This window comes from Tamandua tetradactyla, chromosome 12, assembly GCF_023851605.1.
Source record: "Tamandua tetradactyla isolate mTamTet1 chromosome 12, mTamTet1.pri, whole genome shotgun sequence".
Classification (NCBI taxonomy): domain Eukaryota; kingdom Metazoa; phylum Chordata; class Mammalia; order Pilosa; family Myrmecophagidae; genus Tamandua; species Tamandua tetradactyla.
Genome location: NC_135338.1, coordinates 91276396 through 91300021, shown reverse-complemented (window position 1 = coordinate 91300021; position 23626 = coordinate 91276396). Strand labels below are relative to the sequence as shown.

General features: G+C 35.9%; 1 protein-coding gene across 9 annotated transcripts in view; it reads left to right on the top strand.

The window, feature by feature from the left end:
• The window catches only part of CHD2 (chromodomain helicase DNA binding protein 2), a 179146-nt gene that overhangs the window by 18573 nt on the left and 136947 nt on the right, over window positions 1–23626 (top strand). For 5 of the 9 annotated variants that reach the window (XM_077124105.1, XM_077124107.1, XM_077124108.1 and 2 more), the window contains exons 7-9: window positions 16173–16404; window positions 20844–20930; window positions 22632–22693. In XM_077124105.1, the coding sequence (XP_076980220.1) occupies window positions 16173–16404; window positions 20844–20930; window positions 22632–22693 (381 nt within the window). Of the gene's footprint in view, window positions 1–498; window positions 2079–16172; window positions 16405–20843; window positions 20931–22631; window positions 22694–23626 lie in introns of those variants that run through there. The other 4 variants (XM_077124110.1, XM_077124111.1, XM_077124104.1 and 1 more) reach the window with 1 other exon arrangement.

Sequence of the window (23626 nt, the reverse complement as noted above, 5' to 3'; positions counted from 1 at the left end):
TTTTCCTTTTTTTGTTTTTGTTTTTTTCTTTTAATATTTTTACCTCACCTGAAAAATGTTTGCAAGTTGTCATTCATTTACCTACTAGCAGTGAGGTAACAGCTGAACAAGAAGAATGTGCAATATTTTTTAATGAGTTTGTCAACTATACTTTGAATCTTATACCCCTAATGAATGTTCAAAAACATGAGACTCCATGAAGAGAAGATGGAGTTACTTTTAAGTTCCTGTTATCAAAAATTGGGTACCTTAATACATGTACATAATTATGACATCACTTCCTTTAAAAAATGTAAACCTGGAGGATGTTAGTGGTGTTTTACTGTAGTAGATTAATGCTATTTCTAGTGAGCTGTACTTGGTTTCTTACTCCATCAGTGTCTCCCAGTTAAAGTAGTTTCTATGGCCCAAAAGAAAGTGATTAGGAAATACTACAAAAATTATGTTTGCAGTCTGAGCTACAGGATAGTAAAGGAGTTGGCAGGTCAAATAAACTTTGATTTGAGATTCCTTTAGAATCTGAAAGGATTTTAGTGTAAATTTTGATGTTTTTTTCCTGATTTTGGAAATAGTGCATTTTTTTTTTAGGTAGTAAGTGGTTATATGTTTGTATTCCTTTGCTTTTTTGTACGCCTAATATGGTATACTTTGTATATGATTTCAGAAGAGTGAAAAGTTCACTTTCAAAAAACGTGATTTTTAAAATTTGGTGTCTGAATTTTCTAAATGTTTTCAACAAAAGATTCGCTATGTACAAGTAAATGTCGAATACCACACGAAACGGATTGAAGTTTGGGGGATAACTTCAGTAATATCAAAGGATGGAAACGGGGAAGAGGAATTTGAATTTGGAAAGGTGCTTGTGTGCACACACAGACTTCCGTGTGTTCTAGGACCCTACACTTGAAATTTGTCCTAAGAAGTGAAACCGTTTATGAAATTTATCTCGAAATTGTCTGCTTTTGAGCTAGATTTATTTTGATAACCTGAGGGGCGGGTGAAATCGTCTGCTTGTCACCGGTCATTTAGCAGTTATTCTAAAAAGCTGGGGATGATTAGCAGTGGCATAATGCAGTTGCTTGTGGGCTGTTAAAGCAGAGGGGCAGCCATTTTATGACACTGTTAATTCTTAAAACGGAACTTCGGAGAAGAAAAATAAAACGAAGTCTGAGAAACAGAAATACCTTTTTATTTGCCTCCACCTCTCCCCCTTTTTGGTGCTCTGGTGCTGAAATAAAGGGAAGGTCTGTAGTTAGAATAGGCAGCAGAGCAACTCCGTGAGCACTGGCATCTTGGTGCAGGTCCAGCTCAGTCACAAAATGGCTGTTCCTTTGTGCCGCAGCGCTGACAGACATACTGCATTGCACTGTGTACTCGGCAAACAGCAGGAAGTTGCCGTGTGGAGTTCAAAGGCCGTTCGGCGCCGGTGCTGGCCTCTGATTGGCTGTGCGCGGGCCTGGTAACAGCTGGGTCAGTGGTGCCGCTCTCGGGCAGGCCCCGCCCTGTGATGTCAGGTTCCTCGCCGCCGGGAGGAGCGAGCGCGTTGACGTCGCGTCCCGGCTACTTCCTCTCCCTGCGCAGCGAATCGGCCGTGTGGGGGGAGGGGAAAGGAAGAGAATCTGCTTGGGACTTTCCGGTGGGCGGCTGTCGCGCTGACCGCTTTTGCCCTCGGCAGTTCTCCGCCCTTCCCCGCGCTGTAAACGCCCCACCGCGATTGTTTGCCCTTCTCTGAGACTGGTTTTTCGCTATTTGAAGGGCCATGTGTTTTCCGAGAAAAAGTAAAACGCACTAATCGGAAGCTTTCGATAGGAGACTTACTAGTTTTTACGATTTTCGTTTTTCTTTTACATTTTACCGTTTTTTTCCTTCGGTGCGAAGGGATTAGTGAATTTAGTTGATTTTGTTCCTACTGAAAAATCGTTTAATTGACAGGGAATTTTTTCTTATTGAGACATCTTAACGGGTATTTCTTAATACATGGCTCATAAACAAAGGAAAGATTATTTGAACTTGCCCCCGTGTATTTTTAATTGGTTCCATACATTTTCTCATTTGACATTTGATGGAGAAAATCTCAGGTCAGTATGTGTTAAGTGATTTATTTCAAAGATTCACGATGAGCTGGTCAAAACAGTTTTCTATAAAGTAAGGTTAATTGTAAAGTGACAGCATTAGGCATTCTTTACTGTGCGAATAGGCGTCAGAAGACAACTCAAGCTTTAATGCCCCTTGCTAAAGAAGAGCGTCTTCCAAAATTTGGCTGTTAGGGCAATTATTTGTCAAAAATCTTGAGAAACATCTTTTCAGAGTCCCCATACAGGAGATTTTAATTCAGTAGTCCTGGTGGTAAACTGTTGTTTGTACCTTTGTGGTTATGCTCAGTCTGAAACCCCCTGCAAGGATTTCTGGTCAAAAAATGTTTACCAACGACTAGCTAACGACTCTGTCACAAGTAATGAATTTAAACATAAAACTGCGTTTAAAACATGAGGAAAAAACGATTAGTGAATTTCTTTTTTGTATGCTGAAAAGTTTTTTCGATGTCATCAAAGTGTTTTTAGTGGAAACATGAATAAATGTCATGTAGTATGCCATGGTTCAGACTTCTTAATTTTGAGTAATAGATATTATGAAAAGTGTGGACCTCTTAAGTGTTAGTAGAGGTGTTTACCGGACAAAGGTGGGAAGATAAAAATTCATTGCAGTAGTTTATGTTTTAGGTTCTCATTGTCTATTATTTTTTTGGGAAAAATTCTTTGTATGGTTTGTGGAAGCTAGGTAAAGTATTGTGGGGTTTTCTTTTTATAGAAGTGTTTGTGAAAGATTCCCTAAGTGTTGGCATTTCCTCAAGTGTGGTTATTTATAAAATTTCTTCCATTGTTTTAAAATAACAAACTTCCATGGGGACAAGTGGTTTTTGAACTTGAGCTTTGATCATTGTTTGTAGTTCTTGAAGTTCACCTACTGCAGCATGAGCGAAGGTAGTAATCTCTTCCCTTTTTTGTGTATTAGGAGAGACTAAATTTTGGTCGGTTGTATTAACATTTTAGTAATTGCTGAATACTCTATACTTAAAGTGGGGTAGGAGTTAAGCATTGCAGTCTCGTTCAAGAGAAGGATATAAATTATTGTCTATGAAAGACGTTTTAGTTCAAAGTAAATATCTTTACTACGTAATTAAAATGCATACCATGATAGAGCAGTTTATCTAGGAATTGCTTGCAGTCCACTTAGAACCAATTAGCTTTTTATAAGAACGAGTGTTTATTAGGTTTGTTTTGAGCCTTCTGCTTATTTTTCAGAGAACAGCAGAAAGTGGCAAGAAAAGAGCATTTGATTGATATCTATTTTGTTTTGGGTTCTTGCTGTTTTAAGCTCTAAAACCTGTAGTTTCCAAATGGTACTTGGCTCTTGGGAGATTATTAGCACCTTTTGTAAAAATTAAACTGAAGGAGGTTGGGCAGGCATTATTTGATAAAGAGTTTCAGTTGTAAAGCGTATAAAATTTGTAGCAAGTTTCTACTGGTAAATATGAAGGTTGCTTTACCCTGAGAATAACTGAAGTTCATAGATTTTATTATTAGTTAACTTTTTCCCTCATATATAGTAAACCCCTGATAATCTTGAGAGATTCCTCTTGAGACCTTACCAGATTTCTCCTGAGAAATTGCAAACACGTGTAATTTCTCTCGTAAAATGCAGTGCAGTAAGTTTGTTCATGCCAAAAGTTGAGTGACTGCTCTAAATGACATCTTGCTTCAGTAATACTTTTTTTTCTGTGCCTATGAGCCATCAGGTTTTTTGTTTGTTTCTTTTTGTTTTTCCCTTTAACTTAGAGACATTTTTTTTAGATCACAAATGTTATTTTGTATTCAAATAAAAATATTTTGTATGTTGATAGTTTATACTGGGTGTTTTATCATGAGCTAAGTAATTCCCTTTTGCATTCCAGCCTGACAGGGCATTGGATTCAGATTTGTACGTAGCAAATGTGCCAGTTATTGCTTGTTTTGAGACTTTAGGATTAGTAGTGTAAAGCCAGAACAACAAATGTTGACTCAGTCTTCAAATGCCCAGGGTCTCTGTCTGGTTATTTTGTAATCAATCAGTAATTTGGCACAGTGAAGGGAAACATTGCTTATAAAGATCAGCTTTTCCCCTTAAGCAGTCTAAATTTGTAATGCTATGGCAAGATTGGGGGTGGAGACCTTTGTAAAAGGTTCCTATATGGAAAACATTTGAGTGCAGCTCCATAAGGTGGGGGTACAAAGCTTTTCTTTGTGATTCGAATGCATTAACTTGATCCTGGTCTCTAATTGTGGAGCTCCTAGGAGTGTGGAAGACTTTGTTTCATACTGGAATTTCCAAGACAGTTAACTATTTTAGCATTTTGTTAACATGTTTGGTTAAGGGTCACATTTTTGGTATTTCAGTGATACTGGTATTTCTTACTAATGAAACATATTTTGTACTGAAAAACATTTCAGTACTTTTTGTCGGAGTTCCTGTAGTTTGGGGAAAATATGAACACACTCATCTTGCGGAGAAAATGTTGTGGAAAAGCCCTGGCTAAGGCAGTATTTTAACGATAGTCCTGATTGTATATTTTGGGTTGAATTCTAGTGAGTTATTTTGTTATTTGTTATGAGTTTACTTCAGTCCCTGGCAAGAGGTGTAGACATAATAGTACTAGTCCAGCTTTTACTTTAGTACTGAAAATTTGTGTTCCGTTTAGGGCTATGAAATACTTTTTTGTTGTACTTCAGTTTTCTCACTGGATAATTGATACTTGATTATTTACTTGTCTTATGACTATTAAATATATAATTCCTCTCAGGTGCTCAGCAAAGAACCTGCTACATTGAAAATGCTCAGCAAATATAAGCTATTGCTTCATCTTATCCTCTTGTGTCTCCTTTCTGCATTTTCTAAGTCCCTTTTGAATAGCCAGGTTGTTCTTTAGGTTGAGATTGGTGTCCTAGCCCTACCCCAAGAGTCTGTGGGCCAACTAAGAGAGAGATTTGATAGAATAATTTCAAGAGGCAAGTCCCAGCGTAGTTACTTGAAATCCAGTGGTGTTTGGCAGTTGATCCTTTCCTGAATTTTTTTTTTTTTTTGGAGAAGAACCAGTCTTAAGAGAGTGTATGATTCTCCCTGTATGAGTCATAGCTCTGCTTTTGGCATTCACTCTGAGTTACATACCTTTTATCCCCCCTCTGGAGCTTGGTAGTTGTAGACCTGGTTTACCCTCTGCTTCATTTTCTCTCTCCTGTTATTGGAATATAAGAGTGAATAGTACATATTTGTTGTCCAAGGTCCATTTGTTGATTGCATATAAATGTAATAGCAGTAGTATTTACAACTAGTATCTAACTAGCTATGGGTTGCGTTAAGTAATTATTCTTCATCATAGTGCTGTAAAATTTGATTTAGCATAATGCCTAACTGGCTGTTTATTATTAGAGTTGTAAACTCAAGATTTGTGTGTTTTGGTCTCCTCTACTTCCTCTGTTACCTTTTCATTTTGGTTTATGGTTTATTGGGCTTCTGTTTATCCTATGTCAGACTTGGGAGTGCCTCTAAAAATGTCTCCATGTGTTTCTTTGTGTTTGCATGTATCTTCAAATGTTTCAGATCTTACTATGGAGGACTTCTTGTATTTTCTTTAATTCTCCTATTGCCTGTTTCATTTTCTTTCTTTCCTTAAGCCAAGTTTATCAGTAGTTTCAGCTTAAAACTAGGAGCAAAGGTGTGTGGGAGCAGTAAATGGGGTATATGCTTGATGGAAAGAAAGAGTTTCTATATTAAATGTCAGGCCAGATCCAGCTTTATGCATAGCTTTAAAATATATTTACAGGCTGATGGAATTTTTTTATCTTAAGGTTTCTGAATTCCTGACCTCCCTTCCTTGTCTCCAGTAGCTTTTAATATCTGGTGATCTCTCTTCCTGACTGTAGTGCTCTCCTTAAACCATTACCTAAACCATACCTCAAAAAGTTTTGGTTCCGGATTTACTGATTTTGAATAGAGTTAGATTCCATTCAGAATTCCTTTTCCCTCTAACTGATGAAGGTCTAAACCAAGGGCCACAGCCATGGACATGGACTTTGCTGAGACAATTTTTAGAGATGTGTTTGCCACCCATCGGTGGGTTGTGAATTATAACCAGCAGGAAAAAAAAGGGACAACAAAGGGGCAGTAGATGATGATGATAAACCGTAGATATCTTATCTGTATGGGTTATTTCTAAGTTTAGCACTGCTTCTGTGTAATGCTGAAAATCTTTAATTTTGGATTTTATCATGAAGGAAATTTTAAGTAGTGAACATTTTTATAGAAAAATATCAAAATAGATTTACATTTATGGATTACTCAGTCTGTACTCTGATAGCTACTACTTTAAGGATTTTATTTGCCCTTATTTAATGTGAGGGTCATTATACAGAAATGCCTCTAGCCTCCTTAAAGGTAACCAATTTATCAGATTAACCAAAGGAAGAGAGCTTTCTTCCTTTGAAGTATGTGGACTGGTCCCTGGTCTGGCTCCCACAGTTGAGCTGTATGTTTACCAAGGATTTGTAGATACTTCTCAAATTTGATTATGCTGACTGTACGATAGTTTTGCATTTTAATTGAATATCAAATCAATAAATGAAATGACAGTAAGAGATTGTTTCAGTGAAAACTAAGTCTAATGCTTTAGGAAAGACTCTAATATTTATAATGCCTAATATGAGCCTAAAATTTGTTCTGAGTTTGTTAACATTTGCTAATTTGTGTAATCCTCGCAACAACTTGATGAGGTACATAAGATTATCACCCCTATCTTGAAGATGAGAAAACTGAAGCCCAAGGGGAGTAAATGTTAGAGTTGGGATTCAGACTATTGTCTCCAGGATTGTTCTCTTATCTTGTCAAAAGTTGCTGTGAGATTACGTGATAAGAGGAAACTATATAGAAGACAGTTGAGAATAGTTCTGGACTCTGCTTCTCTTAAAACTTTTTGCATTGTAGAGAAACCAAATTTGGAAATGCATTGTGGGTGTGGTTTATGTCTGAAACAATTCTGAGTGAGTACATATTCAAAGCACCATGATTTTCATCAAAAGACTAGTTAAAATGTAGTTTCTGAAGTGATTCCCTTGGGAATAGTTTGAGAAATAACAAGAAAGGTAGGTAGATGGGAGATAATGGAGACCTCAGAAGAACTTTGACCTTGTACAGTTTGATTACAGAAATACTTTGGATTTTGCAAGTTTGTGAAGGTTGTGCCTGGCTTCTAATTTGTATTTTTGTTCTAAATTTGGTTGCCAAATATGGCTTTGCATGAGGTTCACTTGGGGAATTAAAAAAAGAAATACCTCACACTTAGTTAGATTTTAGTGGTTATTTGGGGGATGTAGCTGGGAAAATAAAAATTATTGCATAGCCAGGGTGGGGAACAATTGCTCTATTGAAGTAGCATTTCGGGAAATCATTTTGAGTGTGGTGGGTGTGGAAATCCTTAAGTGATTAGTGCTTTCAATTCAGATAGAAGTTTTTTGACATTAAAATAGAGGTGATATATGGTTGACAAGGTGGAATTTTAAGGTAAGGGGGTGATTAGTCAAGTGTTCCTTTTTTTTTTTTACTTGATTAAAAAAAGAGAAAAACCTGTATCCTCTGAATTTAGCTTTGTATAGACATTTGTAATTTATAATTTACTTGCTAAGCTTAAGCACCTGGGATGCATGGTAAACACGTTCTGAGGCCTATTGCCTGGAAATTCAGATTCGGTAGTTCTCAGGTGCTACCCAACAGTCTATATGCTTAACAAAAGTGTCAGTTGATTCTTGCATCGAGGCAGTTTTAGGAAATAAGGGCCACTGGGGCATGGTTTGGATTTCTTCCATTACTTTTCAACTGTATGTATGATCTTGGGTGGGAACCTGAGCCAGTTTTTTCATCTTTAGAATAGGAATAAGGGGTAGTACTTGTTGCTTCCTAGGGGAGTTAGAATTAAATGAAATAACGCTTCTGAAGCAGTGGTTTTTAGCTGGGGGTGGTTTTACTACTGGCGTCTAGTGAGTAGAGGTCAAGGATGGTGCTAACAATCTTTCAAGGCACAGGACAGCCCCTACAACAAGAATTATCTAGTCTAAAATGTCAACAGTGCCATGGTAGAGAGAACCCTGTACTAAAGCATTCAGGAAACTGCTTGCCATTGCAAATGTTTGTTGTTAAGAAAATTACAGGAAATCCTGAATCATAGACCGTTGAGGGCCCTCACCCTTAATCTTTCTTTTCTGTAACCTGATCCAGGGACCTGATTTAACTTCTGACATTACCACAGTAAATTCTACATTTACCTTTGAGGTTAGCAGCCAGACCTTTTAATCTCCTTTGGACATTGGTGTTGCAAGACTAAAGATTATACTTCAAAGGTTAACCTAGTAAGGAATGAGAAGACTCAGAGGGCTGAAAGGAAAACTATTCCATGTTCTAAATGGATATTAATACATCATTTGAGATGGTTTGTTATACCTTTGTTAATGAATTCTAGGGAGAGCTTTTCCCCTTGTATCGGCTTTTCACTGTTTGGGGATTTATGAGGTCTTTTATATCCTTCCCTGGAGTAGAAAGTTTACCTTGTATTTTGTATAATCCGTTTAGTATAGGTATTTGCAAATGTGCCTGGGTGTTTTGTAAACACTCATAACACTTATGTTAATTGGTTATTGGGAAGCAAAAATAGCCTGATAAAGCTAAGGTGACTTCTTTATGACCCCGGTTGAGAATTTTAGAAACATGCTTTAAAGGTAGATTTTTTTTTTCTTTCTACCAGTGGTTTCCTAATCTAGATTTAGCTTTTGTATCCCTGGAATTATAAACAGCATTTTGTATGCACTTTTTCTTACATAGCTGCCTTTTTTCTGGGAAGAGGGTCCATAGTGTTGCCAGAGGGTTCACTAATTAAAAAAAAAAATTTTGGACCAATGCTTTCATAAAGAGCTATGGAATCCCAGAAAGTGTGCTCCCCAGAACTGATCAATTGCAGTATATTAGAAACATAGTTGCTTTTTTTAGAAAACAATGAGAAATCCAAGAATACAATTGAATATTTAAAGTTAACAATTTAGATATAGCTAAAATCCCTGGATGACTTTTGTGAATTTAGCATATAAAAATATTGACATTTAAAAAATATGTATATAATATATTCCTAGTCTTAACTGCCCAGTTATTTGCATAGTATGAATAGTTCACATTTTTGTGTTTTTTAATAGGTGGGTATTTAGATTACTTCCTGTTTTTGGTCTTATGAACAAAGCTCTGGGCACTTTGTTTGTATGCTGTATGAGGGAGGTCACATTTCATTCTTTTTCCTCGAATATCCCGTTATTGCAGCATCATTTGTTGAATTTTTTTGTTTGTTGTTTTGTTGAACCCCTGTCTCCTGTATGGCAGGCGAGCATTCTACCACTGAACTATCCTTGCACCCCTCTGGGTATTTTTATACTTGCCGCCTCTTGTACAAATTTGACAATTTGTCTGGTGTGTATACCCACAGATTTAATTACTGGATTCATATGTACATTTTGAGATTTGCTGGATTATGCCAAGTTCTCCCCAAAGTTTCAGCCTATTTATATTTTCAATGATTGTATGAGTACTATATTCCATATTTTTTCACCAAAATTTAATATTATCACACTTTCTGCAAGGTAGATGAGTGTAAAATGAACTGTTATAATATACATTTCCAAAATTACCAGTGAAATTGATGTCTTTTCATAAGTTACTTGTCTTTTAACGTTTATTTGTATTATGAGATAGTCTATTCTTTGAACCATAGGTTGAGGAGAATTTAAAGATACTTGTTCTATTTATTTAAGGAAATATATCCCATAAGAAATTTGGAACCCTGTGGGATGTGACTTCATTTTATTTGTCTTTCCATCCTCTTTAGACAAAGGTGACTGACAGAACGAATTGTTAGTCATCAGCCTTGGTTGATTTAATAATCTGTTTAACAGAAGAATTTTTGTAGGACAAGGGCAGCCATATGACATAGAAGTTAAGAGTGTGGATTCTGTAATTCAGAATGTGTGGGGATGAGTGACATCACATGCACCCATTTGGGCTAACCCTCATGTAAAATAAAGGTATTTTTTCTTCTTTATAGGGTTGTTATGAGAGTTGAATGAGAATTTTTGCACTTGTCTGACACAAAAGGGTGCCATAAACATTAGCTATTCTATCATTGATAGATACTTAGCACATAAATTTTGGGGAATTCCAGCATAGATGGTTTGCTTTTACCAACAAAAATACGAAGTTCTGTCAAGGATTTCAGCCATTTTCTAAGTAATAAACACTACCCAAATGCTGAAATGGCAGTTATTGGGCAGAACCCACAAGCTTGTTCTGTTAAATGCGATGTTGCTGTGCTGCCCTCTTGTGATCATTTTGGAAATAGCGTTTACAGAATTAAAAATAGAACAATAACCAGTAACTTGATGCTTGCTTTCAAAGTCCGTTTGAGAGAAATACTTAGTCACTTTATTTTTACCACTTCAGAAAGGAGTTTGAAATGATAATTCCTTCTCATCTACAAGTAAAAATTATTTACAAGGAAAACTTTTTTTGTCATAAGCATTTATTTTTTATTGGAATGTAATATCTTAGTTTTGATTTGATTGAGTCCCTTTCCTTTATTTTTGCATTAGGTTTCTTTTGTACCTATTATTTGTTAAATAAAAAACTGTAAGTTTGTCTGCAGTAGATGTTTATTAAAGACTTTTTTTTCTTGAGGATTCATTCTTGAAAATGCTGCCTTTAATTGTCTTACCACTATTATTGTGATGGGAAATCAGGCAATTTTAGTACGTTAATATTTAAGTGAGAGCTTTTAAAGGACTCCTCACCTGCATGAGTAACTCAGTTTTATCCTTTCTATCAGAAGCTTTGCTTTCCACTCCTGTTTCATTCTAAATCAGCATTTCAAGCTATAATTTAATGCTAGTAGTATGTAGTATTGTAGGTAGGTATTAGTAGATAATCTGCATAATCTCAGAAAATATCTTGACCCTTGAGGAAATAGACTGTGCCACTGCTCTAAAAGTGGAGGTATTTTTAGTTTAACATTGATTTTTAGCATTTATTGCATTTCCGTTTTAACGTTCAGGAACATGTCCTCCTAGGAAAGGAATGCAATTAAATGAATATGCCTATATTAAAGTGTTGGTTTTTTTTTAAAAATCATTTCTCTCCAGAATGTTTTTATTAGTCTATTAAATCTGATTTGCTAGTTCTAAAAATAATGAAAAAAATTTAAAAAGCAACTTTTCATTTGTTTTAGCATCATTTTATTTTAGACTCAATCACATCTTTAACTTCTCTTGTGTAGGTTTGGTGGAACATTCATCCCATGCCTTGGGTTAAACATTAAAAAGATTTCAGTCACACATAGAAATGTGCAGATAGAAATTGTTTCTTACATAAAAGGTATTACCATGTGCAGTCTTAGATTTCGAGAGATTACTCTCCTACGCAAACAGAACTACCTAGCTGCATAAGAAGGCATGTACAAGGATATTTATTTTGTTGCAGGGAACAAATTGAAAATAACTTAAATTCTCTATTCAGAAATGCAGAAATATGGGAATGCATCAAGGGTATTTATATATTTATAATATAACCAATTTAGTTAATTGGTTATAGTGAACAATTGGAAAAAAAAAACTAAAGTCTTAATAGAGGAAGGCTCAATAAAATGTAGTGGATTCATACTGTGAGACAGTTAAAAGGGAATGAGGTATTTATACATATACACATAATCTGTCATGGAACATAAATGAGACATTTGTGTCGTTTCTGTAATGATTACTTTGCAACACAGAACACTAAAAGGATTTCTGTCTAAATGGCCTGTTCTGGTTCTCTGCAGCAGGCTAATCCTGCTCTTTGTGGCTTCCTGGTTTTGTAAGTTGGTAGTTGAAAATTTTCGGTCTTATTTTTTATTAGAATGTTTTCATGTATCATGGGTATATGTGGACCATATTGTTGTGGTCCTGTGACAGCTTTATCTGGTGGTGATTGCCAAAATATTCCATCCTTAAATTTTTGTCTGAAGTAGGCATTATAATGAAAAACTAAACCAGTCGTTTCAAAAGGTATGCATGTTCTAGAACAGTCAGTAAATTTCCCTGTCCATTCCCTTCTCTGGTGTTAGTACACCAGGCACATGGACCATCACAGAAGAGACACAGGCTTGGCTCTCAAGTCTATTGAGGAGGTGACAAGTGACCAGAGTATTAATTTGAGATGGAACAAATGAGAGGCAAGGTAAAGTAGCTGTTAACAGTTGGGACTTTGGAGTCAGTCTTATTGAACAGGTTGAACGTCACCAAAAGCCATGAGAGCCAGCAGAACATGGGGGTTGATGCTGAGACTCTGAAATGAGGCTGCGGTCCTTTAAGTTTTGAGCTTATAGAGGATAGAAGAGTGTAAATGTTACTCTGCTGGAGAAGGTGATTCGTCTCGCTAAGGCATCAAGATATTGAGAAGTATCTAGGTTGACATTTAAGCTTTGGGTGCGCAGGGGTTGGAGGTGAGCATTACTAGGGCTTATCTGGTCTACAAGTAGATTCAGTATGGCTGGAGTAATTGGTATGCGGGGAAGGAAAGGTAAAGTGATGAGTCTAGAGAAATGGACAGAGGCCAGGTTTCATGTGACATTCTGAGATTGGATGTTAACAATGACAGGACTGAGAGGTGTGGGACAGCATTAGCTCCGTAATTTTTTAAGCCTCTCTAAGCAAGCTGCTCTCTTGCTTTGTAAATACAGCTTCCCAGTTTGTCTCCTATTGCCTTTCCTAATGTATTCCCTTTTTTAAAATTTATTTATTAATTTGAAAAAAAATTAAGAACAAATAAACAAAAACATTAACATAATTCCATTCTACATAGATATTCAGTAATTCTCAATATCATCACATAGTTGCATATTCATCATTTCTTAGAACATTTGAATCAATTCAGAAAAAGAAATAAAAAGACAACAGAAAAAAATAAAACGATAACAGAAAAAAAAAGATTATACATATTATACCCCTTACCCCTCGCTTTCCTTTATCACTAGCATTTCAAACTAAATTTATTTTAACATTTATTCCCCCTATTACTTATTTTTATTCCATATGTTGTACTTGTCTGTTGACATGGTAGATAAAAGGAGCATCAGACACAAGGTTTTCACAATCACACAGTCACATTGTGAAAGCTATATCATTATTCAATCATCCTCAAGAAACATGGCTACTGGAACACAGCTTTACATTTCCATTCAGTTCCCTCCAGCCTCTCCCCACTACATTTTGAATAACAAGGTGATACCTACTTAATGCGTCAGAGTAACCTCCAGGGTAACCTTGACTCTGTTTGGAATCTCTCAGCCATTGACACTGTTTCTCATTTCACTCTTCCCCCTTTTGGTCGAGAAGGTTTTCTCAATCCCTTGATGCTGAGTCTCAGCTCATTCTAGGGTTTTTCTCAATCCCTTGATGCTGAGTCTCAGTTTATTCTGGAATTTCTGTCCCACGTTGCCAGGAAGGTCCACATCCCTGGGAGTCATGTCCCACGTAGACAGGGGAGGGTGGTGAGTTTGCTTGTTGTGTTGGTACGCCCTTTTTTAAATTAAAAATTTTTTTTTGCATGGGCGGGCACTGGGAATCGAACCTGGGTCACCGGCATGGCAGGCAAGAACTCAATGTATTCCCTTTTGAAGTTTTTTCCTTAAACGGAAGTTTTGGGGCTGTCCCTGTCTGTACCTTTCTGTATCTGAGCAAGTGGAAGAGGCAAAACTAATACATTCCAACGAAGTGCCATAGATTGTGTGGTACTGACTCACTCTAACAAATGTTGGTCACAGAATTTTGTGTCAGTTGGAAGACCCGAGCTTAGATGTAAAATTGTAGCATTTCCAATGTTTGTGTAGGCTTTGGCATTTATGCAGTGCTGTCATTTTGATGCTCTCATGACCCTGTGGCGTAGAGGTCACAAAGGATGGCATAGGCTAAAAAGATGTTCGAGATTTTGCCTGAAGTGATACAGGACCGGAACTTCCTAAGTCATGGATGCCAGAGCCTATGCTTATACCTTCCAGCCTTCCTCTTTGTTTTCTCTTATTTGCCAGTCGCAGACATAGAATAAGTGACTGCAGGTTTCCCAAGTAAGCTTTTATTTTGCAAAGGGCTAAGGAATTAGTAATTATAATAAGCCTTTAAAGTGCCGAGTCATTTGTTAAGGTGATGCTAGACTGTTTTCAGACATTGTATAATGGATAAAATGTATGTTCTGAGTATAAAGTTTTGGACCCCTATAGTAAAATAGGCCTGGGCTTTGGAGCCAGACTCGAGTTGGAATCGCTGTGCTTCATTTCCCCCCACTCTTACCTGCTTTCTAGTTTTGTCACTGGCCTAGTTGCTTAAAACAGCTCGGTGTATTAGCACTCAGATGGGTTAATAATGCCTAATTGGCTAGCTCTGGGGAATAAACAAAATAATACATATAAAGTACTTAGTATAATGTCAGGTACCTATTAGATGATCAGGCAATTTATCCATAGTTTTTCCTTCCTTTCCCAAGTAGAGAAGCCACCCCCTTTCCATTTTTTCCCCCCGGCTTTCTCATTGCACCTGAAAGTCCTTTATATTATATAATGTGTTTACTGTGGATCACAAGGGGTTTTTGGGGGCGCTCACAATTTCCATTTTACTGCCCTCTTCAGCATAGAGATAAATTTGCCAAGTGGTATGATCCCATTTCTAGAGTCGTAGATAGCGTGATGTTAAATAGGAAGCCTCCCTGGTTGAACCTTTCAGGCTTTATGCCATGAGTCTTATTATCTCCTGGTTGGTGAACCCTAAGGCTTTTCCTTTGAGTTAATGCTTCTTTAGAGTCTGGGTTGCTCCTTGTCTCCCTTCCTCTCTTCTGCCCCCCAAAATAGTTTTCAATCAGAAGAGTTGAGTGAGCGCTCCACCTCCTGCTGTAAAGTCTGTAAACTTTAGGTCATTTTGTTTTAAATTATCTTCCCTCTTTCCAGCAAGTCCCTCCAGCTAGACCAGTTTGAAATAGGAGGGGCATGCCTCTGGGGTTGACAGTGTCTTCTCCCAACCTTTCATTGTTTCTGTTTTGGGGTTCCGATGTCATCTACCTGCCTCGGTTACTCTGCCCTGATGGTGTTTGGAATGAGGAAGGGGCTGGGAATGTGTGGAGGTCAACAATAATCTTTATTGAATGATTTGAAACAAGTAACTGATTCACATTAGAATCTGAGTACAGGGAAAAGATGTATTTTCTGAGTTAAATATGTTATTATGATAACACATATATGACGTAACATTTTAACCACCTTCAGGTAGATACTACAATTCAGTGGCATTAATTACATTCATGATTTTATGCCGCCATTACCACTATCCATTTCCAAACAGAAATTATGTGCCATTAAGCATTACTCCTCATCCCCCACCTCCCACTCCCACTTTTGTTTATTTTTTAATGTTAAATATACCCTGTCTGGGGCTCACTGCAGGAGATTCCAGGACCTCTGGATTGGGATTTATATATATATATATATGTATGTATACATATATACACCTATATAATATATATATATTTTAAGAGCTCTCCAGATAAATCTAGTTTACACGTATGTTGAGAAGCACTGATTGGATAATTGCCTTTGTCAACTGTGCCTGGGTTTGTTTTTCCTTGTTTTGTTTTTGTCTTGTGGGGGGGACAGATGGATGATAACAGTTAAGACTTTGTGGATTCAGATGGGTCTGGTTTCAAATCCTACTTCAGTCACTTTGGGGAAGTTACTTTAATGAGTTTGTTTCCTCCTCTAAATGGAGGGGACAATAACATTCCCTCTCAGAATTTTTGTGAAACGACTGATTGATACGAAATAGCTGGTATATGGCATCATGTAGGCAATAAGGAAATGGTTAGCAATGCTGAGAACGATTGTAATGGCATTTGCAGTGTAAGAAGACAAAAGTGAATTTGAAAAGTCTGGTTATATATTACCAAAATTATTATCCTAACATTTTAGCCCCAGGTGTTTTTTTGACATTCATTTGTCAGATTCTTAAATATTTTAAAACTTTTTTTTTTTTCAAACTAAGTCATTCAGCATCTGAAGAGGCATCTGGTTCAGAATCAGGCAGCCAGTCGGAAAGCGAGCAGGGCAGTGATCCAGGAAGTGGACATGGCAGCGAGTCGAATAGCAGTTCTGAATCTTCTGAGAGTCCATCAGAATCTGAGAGTGAATCAGCAGGTTCCAAATCCCAGCCAGTCCTTCCAGAAGCCAAAGAGAAGCCAGCCTCTAAGAAGGAACGGATAGCTGATGTGAAGAAGGTATTGCCTTTATACAGTACAAATGTACTCTGTGCTAGCCCTAGCTAGCAGACTATATTTTCCGTAGAAGACTCACTAAGGTATCTCAATAATGAAAACTCCAACCACTTTGTCTAATAATACAATATCTGCATATAAATGGGGGAGTGCTTTCTGATCATTAATCTCTCTAATAACAGAGGGCTGTAAGGAAAATACTTAGTTATATGAACCACCAAATTGTAGGGCAAAAGAAATTAGTCTTTAATTTTTAAAAGAGGTGGTTAAAATCATTTCTGTACGCTGAAAATGTCAGTCATTGATATTTTCATGTGATCAAATAATACTTTTGATTGACTTGTAGACTTCAGTGCAATTGTGAAACTTAGTAATAATCATAATCCAAGAATAAAGACAGTTTTTGTAATGTGAATAATGGAAGGGGAATAGCTCTCACAGAAAAACATTATCTGTACCTAGATGATATCAGTATTCTTTGCTTAATATAAAATAGTCTCCCAGCAAAGATTGCAAAAAGGCAGAAATTAAATTTGAATAGCATTTTCTTATTGCCCAGATTTCTAAATCTATTCTTTTGGGTAAAATTAATTACTTGGTCTAGTAAATCATGAGAATGCTGCTGATCTTTCAAAATTTTATTTTGAGAGTTTAATAATTTGAATCACTGAAAATATTAAAAGAAGACTGCTTTTAAAAATTTAAAAAAGTGTCAATGAAATTTGAAGGTGTATGCTAAATCATTAAGTCGTATTATTCTGAGATACAAACCTACATTCTGCTTATACAGGTTTTTATAACAGCACTAATGACTGTAAATTAGCTTCAACAAACCTGTCATTGCTTCATGATAATTGACCCTCAGGAGATAGTGCGGAGTGATGATGGCAATGGTGGTGGTAGGAACAGGAAAATGAAGATAATCTTTGCTAATTAATGCATCACTAGAAAAATGACTTTTAGACACTCAGGTGGTGCTCCTTGTTACCTGTTCAGGTCTTGGAGAACTTGTCACAAGAGACAATTCAGATGGTGTCCCCCCCCCCCCCCAAAAGAATCTACATATAGAAGTTCCACTTAGGGATCTTGTCCTCAGTGTGATTAAATTCAGAAACTTACCCAAGTGTTTTACATAAAGCTTTGCTCAGCCATCTTCAGAGCCTTATGTTTAAGCCTGTCTCTCCTCTATGTTTAGATAATGGTTTTTTTTAAAAGAAGATGTCGATTCCTTTTTTTTTTTGCATGGGCAGGCACCGGGAATCGAACCCAGGTCTCCAGTGGCAGTACATTTTTAAGTGATTTATTAGGAATAATTATTCTCAAGTGTGAACATTTTTCAAGGTGGGATATAACTGTCTTCTTTATAATGGAGAGCTCTTTGCTGAAAGGAAACCACAGAAAACAAAAACTTGTTGGGTAGTATTTTTAGAAATATTTTTGTAAGTTGGTTATGATGTTAAAGCATGGCTTTGGTAGACCAGCCAGTAGAACATAAAGAGAGCATTGGTTTCAGTTATTGTGAAATTAGCTGTGCCAAATCTGTATCTGGGATGTTGTAAGTTGGAAAAGAGAATACATCCTCACCATTATCATTTCCTATTGAATCAGTGCCTAAAAATAGGTGGGTTAAGAAGCTGTTAGATTGCTATATTGGTATTCTTATCTAAATTACTTGTTACTGGACTGTCAGGTTTTTGAAATTTTACCGAAATCCTAGTTGACTGTCTGGGATTCATAAATGTAACTGTGAGCCCCTAAATATTTAACTTAAGGAAGTAATGGGAAACTTAAGAAAGAAGAGAAAATTAATAAGATTAAATTTCAAGATAAAAGTACAACTCCAGATGAAATATTAAAATGCACTTTTAAGGTTAAGGTGATCAATTCCAAAAAGTTAGTAAGCTGCGTTCTGTGGACCTATTGATGTGGAAGACTAGCCAGTTGGAGTAATTGGACAACGCCTTTAATGATCGTTTTCTAAAATGAGAACTAATGGATTTCTTGTTTTTCCATACACATGCTCTATTCACATGGTAGCTTTTTTTGATAGAAGAGTTGAATGATATATCCTTAGCTCTCAAAAGTACAAGTATGAACATAAGATAACTTCAGGATAAAAGTGTTACATTATATCAGCTGAACTAAAATCCCAATAGTTGAGCTGGACTTCTGGCTAGTATTTTTTTTAAAAATTTATTTATTAATTAAAAAAAAATTAACAAACGAAATAGAATGTTAACATATATAATCAGTAATTCACAATATCATCACTTAGTTGCATATTCATCATTTCTTAGAACATTTGCATCAATTCAGAAGAAGAAAGAAAAAGACAATAGAAAAAGAAATAAAACGAAAACAGAAAAAAAAAGATTATGCCTACCGTACCCCTTACCCCTTGCTTTCATTGATCACTAGCATTTCAAACTAAATTTATTTTAACATTTGTTCCCCTTATTATTTATTTTTATTCCGCATGTTCTACTTGTTTGTTGACAAGGTAGATAAAAGGAGCATCAGACACAAGATTTTCACAATCACAGTCACATTGTGAAAGCTATATCATTATTCAACCATCATCAAGAACCATGGCTACTGGAACACAGCTCTATATTTTCAGGCAGTTCCCTCCAGCCTCTCCATTACATCTTGAATAACAAGATGATATCTACTTTATGTGTAAGAATAACCTCCAGGATATCAACTCTGTTTGGAATCTCTCAGCTATTGACACTTTGTCTCATTTCGTTCTTCCCCCATTTTGGTCAAGAAGGCTTTCTCAGTCCCTTGATACTGGGTCTCAGCTCATTCTAGAGTATTTTTCAATCCCTTCATTCTGAGTCTCAGCTCATTCTAGGATTCTATCCCACGTTGTCTGGCTAGTATTTTAAAGATGGTAAAATTAATTGATGTAGTGAAATTTAAATGATTTAGCCACCACGGTTAATAAACCAGTGTTGAATTATATAAATAAATTCATAGCTCTAGTTGAGGCCTAAAAGGGGTGGAGGGTAGATGTTAGAATAAAGCTCTTTTTCTCTCCTTCCTTTTTCTGCGAGATTTTTTCAGTATTTTACATTTATTGCCTCCTTCCTTGTATTTCTTACCACCTGCTTATTCCTAACTCCTGGTTTTGGCCTTCTGTTCCTTCCAACTCTGATTCAGAGGCTGTTACACAGTTTATACTTTTGTAAACTGAGCACATAGGATTCCATGATTACATTGGATTCTAGTTCTGAAATACCTGTTCCTGTCCCATCCTGCTTCATTTCTTTTGAGGTCTTGTTTTTTTTTCATCCCGCTCCAGCATATTTTTTTAAAGGCACTGTTGATAATGCCTTCCCTTGGTTTAGTGACCTTGTGTTTTTTCCTGATCTTCTTTCATCAGTTTTGTCTTTTGGGATTCACTTCCCATAATGTGAGCATTCTGTAATTCTTAGCTGTTAGCTTCCTCTCTTTTGTGTACATTTTGTGTTTCACATTTCTAAATATTTTCATGATATTAGCTATCACTTGTGTTTTGACCACAAACCTTTATTTCTAATCTTGACTTTCAAGCATCTCTTCTGCATGTGTAACTTCTGTTTAACATCTTCATTTGAATGTCTCACAATTCGTTCAAATTCATTTGGCTGTGAGTGACTTTTAAAGACCCCACATCCACTCAGGAGTTGTTATCTCTGGGGAGGAGAATGAAGATCTAGTCATTAGAGGTTCAGAAAGGCAGAATGGGGGGTTAAAAATTTTTTTCAATGGGTTTGGTGATTTGAGTCTTTTTATAAGATGGTGTTAATATATTGTGGAAAAAACTTTTCTTCCTCACTGATCCCTCTTTTCAACTTTACTTTTTAAACCACTGGTAAAGATTATTATTAAAATCAGGTCTTGAAGGCAAATGACTAGTAAATGTTAGAGAATAAAATTAGACATATTAGGGAAAGGGTGACAGTGGTTCTCATTCTGAGAACTGTTAGAATTACCTGATCTTCATTTATCTGGGTTGTTATATGACCTGGAACTTAAAAATATGAATGTCCTGGTTCATTTAGGTAGACTGGGTGGGACCATGCGTCTTGTTTTTGTCTCAGGTAGGTCATTGTGCAAAGTTGGAACTCAAAGCATTAGGAAATTTAAAACTTATCAGTAACTTCTTTGTGTTTAAAGGAAGTAATTGCTGTCTTATCTTGCCATATTATTCAAGTGTAAGTTTTATATTTTAGTGATGGGTAAGGAATATACCATAGAGTAACCATTTAGTAATGAAGAAGCACTGTATACTTTAATTGATGTTCTAAAATAATATTCCTTGTTAAAAACTAACAAAACCACCCTTTTGACAAATATTTACTTCAATTCTCTTAAATTGAAATAAGTATGCTTATAATCAGAATAGCAAATTGGGTCAAGAAAAATGATTCATGCATGGTCTATTAATTTTACAGATGTGGGAAGAATATCCTGATGTTTATGGGGTTAGGCGGTCAAACCGAAGCAGACAAGAACCATCACGGTTTAATATTAAGGAAGAGGTAAGAAAAAAGTTTTCAGGGGCTACCTTTATACTCCCTATCTTACCTCATCCTTTCAACTACTGGTGTGTATTACCATTAACAAGACTGAGCTTCAGGCACAGGAGTTTATTGACCCACATATCTACTATTTTAACTAAAAATAGAAACTTACCAGAGAGATCATATGATAGTAAATATTTTCATAGAGCATGTGAGTTTTATACAGAACTGAACTTGAATTTTTTTTAATAAAAAACGCTTGTCACATTTCCCAAAATCAGATTGATTATAGTAAGTTTACTTTAAGCCTTGAGTCCTAAGTCTCCTATATTTTGTTAAAAGAAAAACTTGCTTGATAAAAAATATATAATGATGAAAATAGCTTCAAATTTAATCCTGAGAAGGAAAGGAGAGTGTCCTTAACCTAAGTAATGCCTTTCTCTTTTATCTAATTTCCTTGTATTTGGTTCCCTGGTTCATTTTTAGTGTGAGATATTGTTACATTTAAATAAAACGTATTTCATATGTAACTACTCTCACCTAATTGTGAGAAATTGAATAGATGTGATATTTAAAGTTGATTCTATGATATTATGTGCTGTGTCTTGTGTCATTGGAATCAGACTTCTTTCACCATTTTTAGTTTGGTGTGATATTTGTAGATTCTTGCCTCTACATTAGATGTATAGACTAAATTCTAAAGAGACACTCTTGTCTCTCAGTGTAATGTCCCCTTTCTACATTCTTAGGAGAACTTTGCTTTTTTTAGTTATATAATACCCTTCTGAGGAAAGTTAAATATTGATAGCCAAGGGTTAATTGAGGGTGGGTTTTTGTTAATTGTACTTTAAAAATCGAATTCACTCTAACGTCTTCATTATATTTGTGATGTTTTATTGTGAGTGGCCTCTGAGCTGGCTTTTTTTAGTTTTCTTTTTCCGCCCTGTCTAGGACAAGGTTGCTGAACGATATTTATTATAACCCATCACATAGTTGTATAAATCTTTTCCTCTTTTGTATATAAATTGACACATTCTCTGTAGGGTATGAGACTTGAGTGCAACAGGCGAAGTTTTTCATTTCGCTTAATTTTTGGGAAAAAGAGCTGTTCGATGTCTGTGATTGTAGACTGCCTTTGGCGTGGTGCCATTTAGCAGAGCCCTGTTGCTTCATGATTGAACATGGTCTTTAATGAATCTAAAATGAAATACATCAGTAGTCATTGCCTTTAATGGCACACTAGCTAAATGTGACGGCATTTTCTAATGGTATTCTTGATAGGCCTTATATGGTGTGGTTGCTATAAGCTGCTTGTGGCTTTTAAAATTTATATTAAATAAAATTGAATTAAAATGAAAAATTCCATTCCCCTATGACCCTAGCCACATATCAGGTACTTAAGAGTCACATGTGACTGGTGGTTAGTACAGTTATAGAACATTTCCATCCTTGCAGAAAGTTTTACTGGACAGTATTGTTTTATAAGTCAAAGTGATATAAAATATTTCCTGGGTATAGAGATAGCTCAGTAGTAACTGACACATTAATTTTTAAAGCAAAAGAGAAATGAGTTTCACTAAACAATGTACTTAGATTTCTGTTGTCTAAAAGCTCATTTTGAATAGATAACGTGAGTAGATTGTTGATCCAAGAGATAGTGTTGTCCCTAAGAACTGTGAATTAAAGTCTGTAATCATTTTTCCCCTCTACTCACTGAAGGCAAGTAGCGGGTCTGAGAGTGGGAGCCCAAAAAGAAGAGGCCAGAGGCAGCTGAAAAAACAGTAAGTCTTTCATGGGGGAAATCAGTAATTTTCAGGGTTTTTTTTCCTACAGTGAAGTTGTGTAGGAACATGTCAGCATTTCTGAGACTGCCTTCATTGTGTCTTTGTTCTATCCCAGCTCCCAGAATCAGCTTCTGTTTTTCTCATTAGCCTTTGTTATTGGACTGTGTTAGTGTTGCAGCAGCAGCATTTTAATCCAAGATTCCCAGTTCAACACATGTGTGTGGGCTCTTTCTTGGGACAAATCCCCCTTCTTCTATCTGATTAGCCCAAATAGTCCAATTAATTTTCTTAAAAATAAAAATGTGCACAAATACCAAATATATGGATATGTGTTCCAATACTTCTCTTCTAGTTAAGCAAAGAACAATTTTAGATTTGCTGTTTTTATTTTCATTTGTTTTTTGTGTTGGCATGAAATTTTACATTGTGGTTTCTGTATGATTTTAATGCTGTAGTTCATAAGCCAGAGAATTTTAATTCTTGGGCTTAATTAAGTGGAATTACTTTATAACATAGATTATATATATGTTCATTATTTTCTTGAAGTTATTTTTAAAATACTAATTTAGTAAAAACATGGAGATTGTTTTTTGAGAAATACTTAAAAGAAAAATTTCTTTTGGGGTATATGGATCTTTGACAATCTGAATTCTAGAAGCTCTCTTAGAAAAATGCAGATATTCAAACTATACCATTCAAGGGGTTCTTGTGTTAAAACAGTTGTCCATGACCCCTATTAAAAGCCCCGTTACACATATTTTCTGTCCTAAAATAGTAATAATCTTTAATAAGTGTTTGGCCTAAAGTTGAGTTTTCGAAAATCATTCCCTCATTTCCAAAATAGGGTGATACTTACCCTGCTTGTTATCCTAATAACAGGGTTATTAGAAAGTATGCTAAGATTTTGTGATAGTTAATGTAATTTTAAAA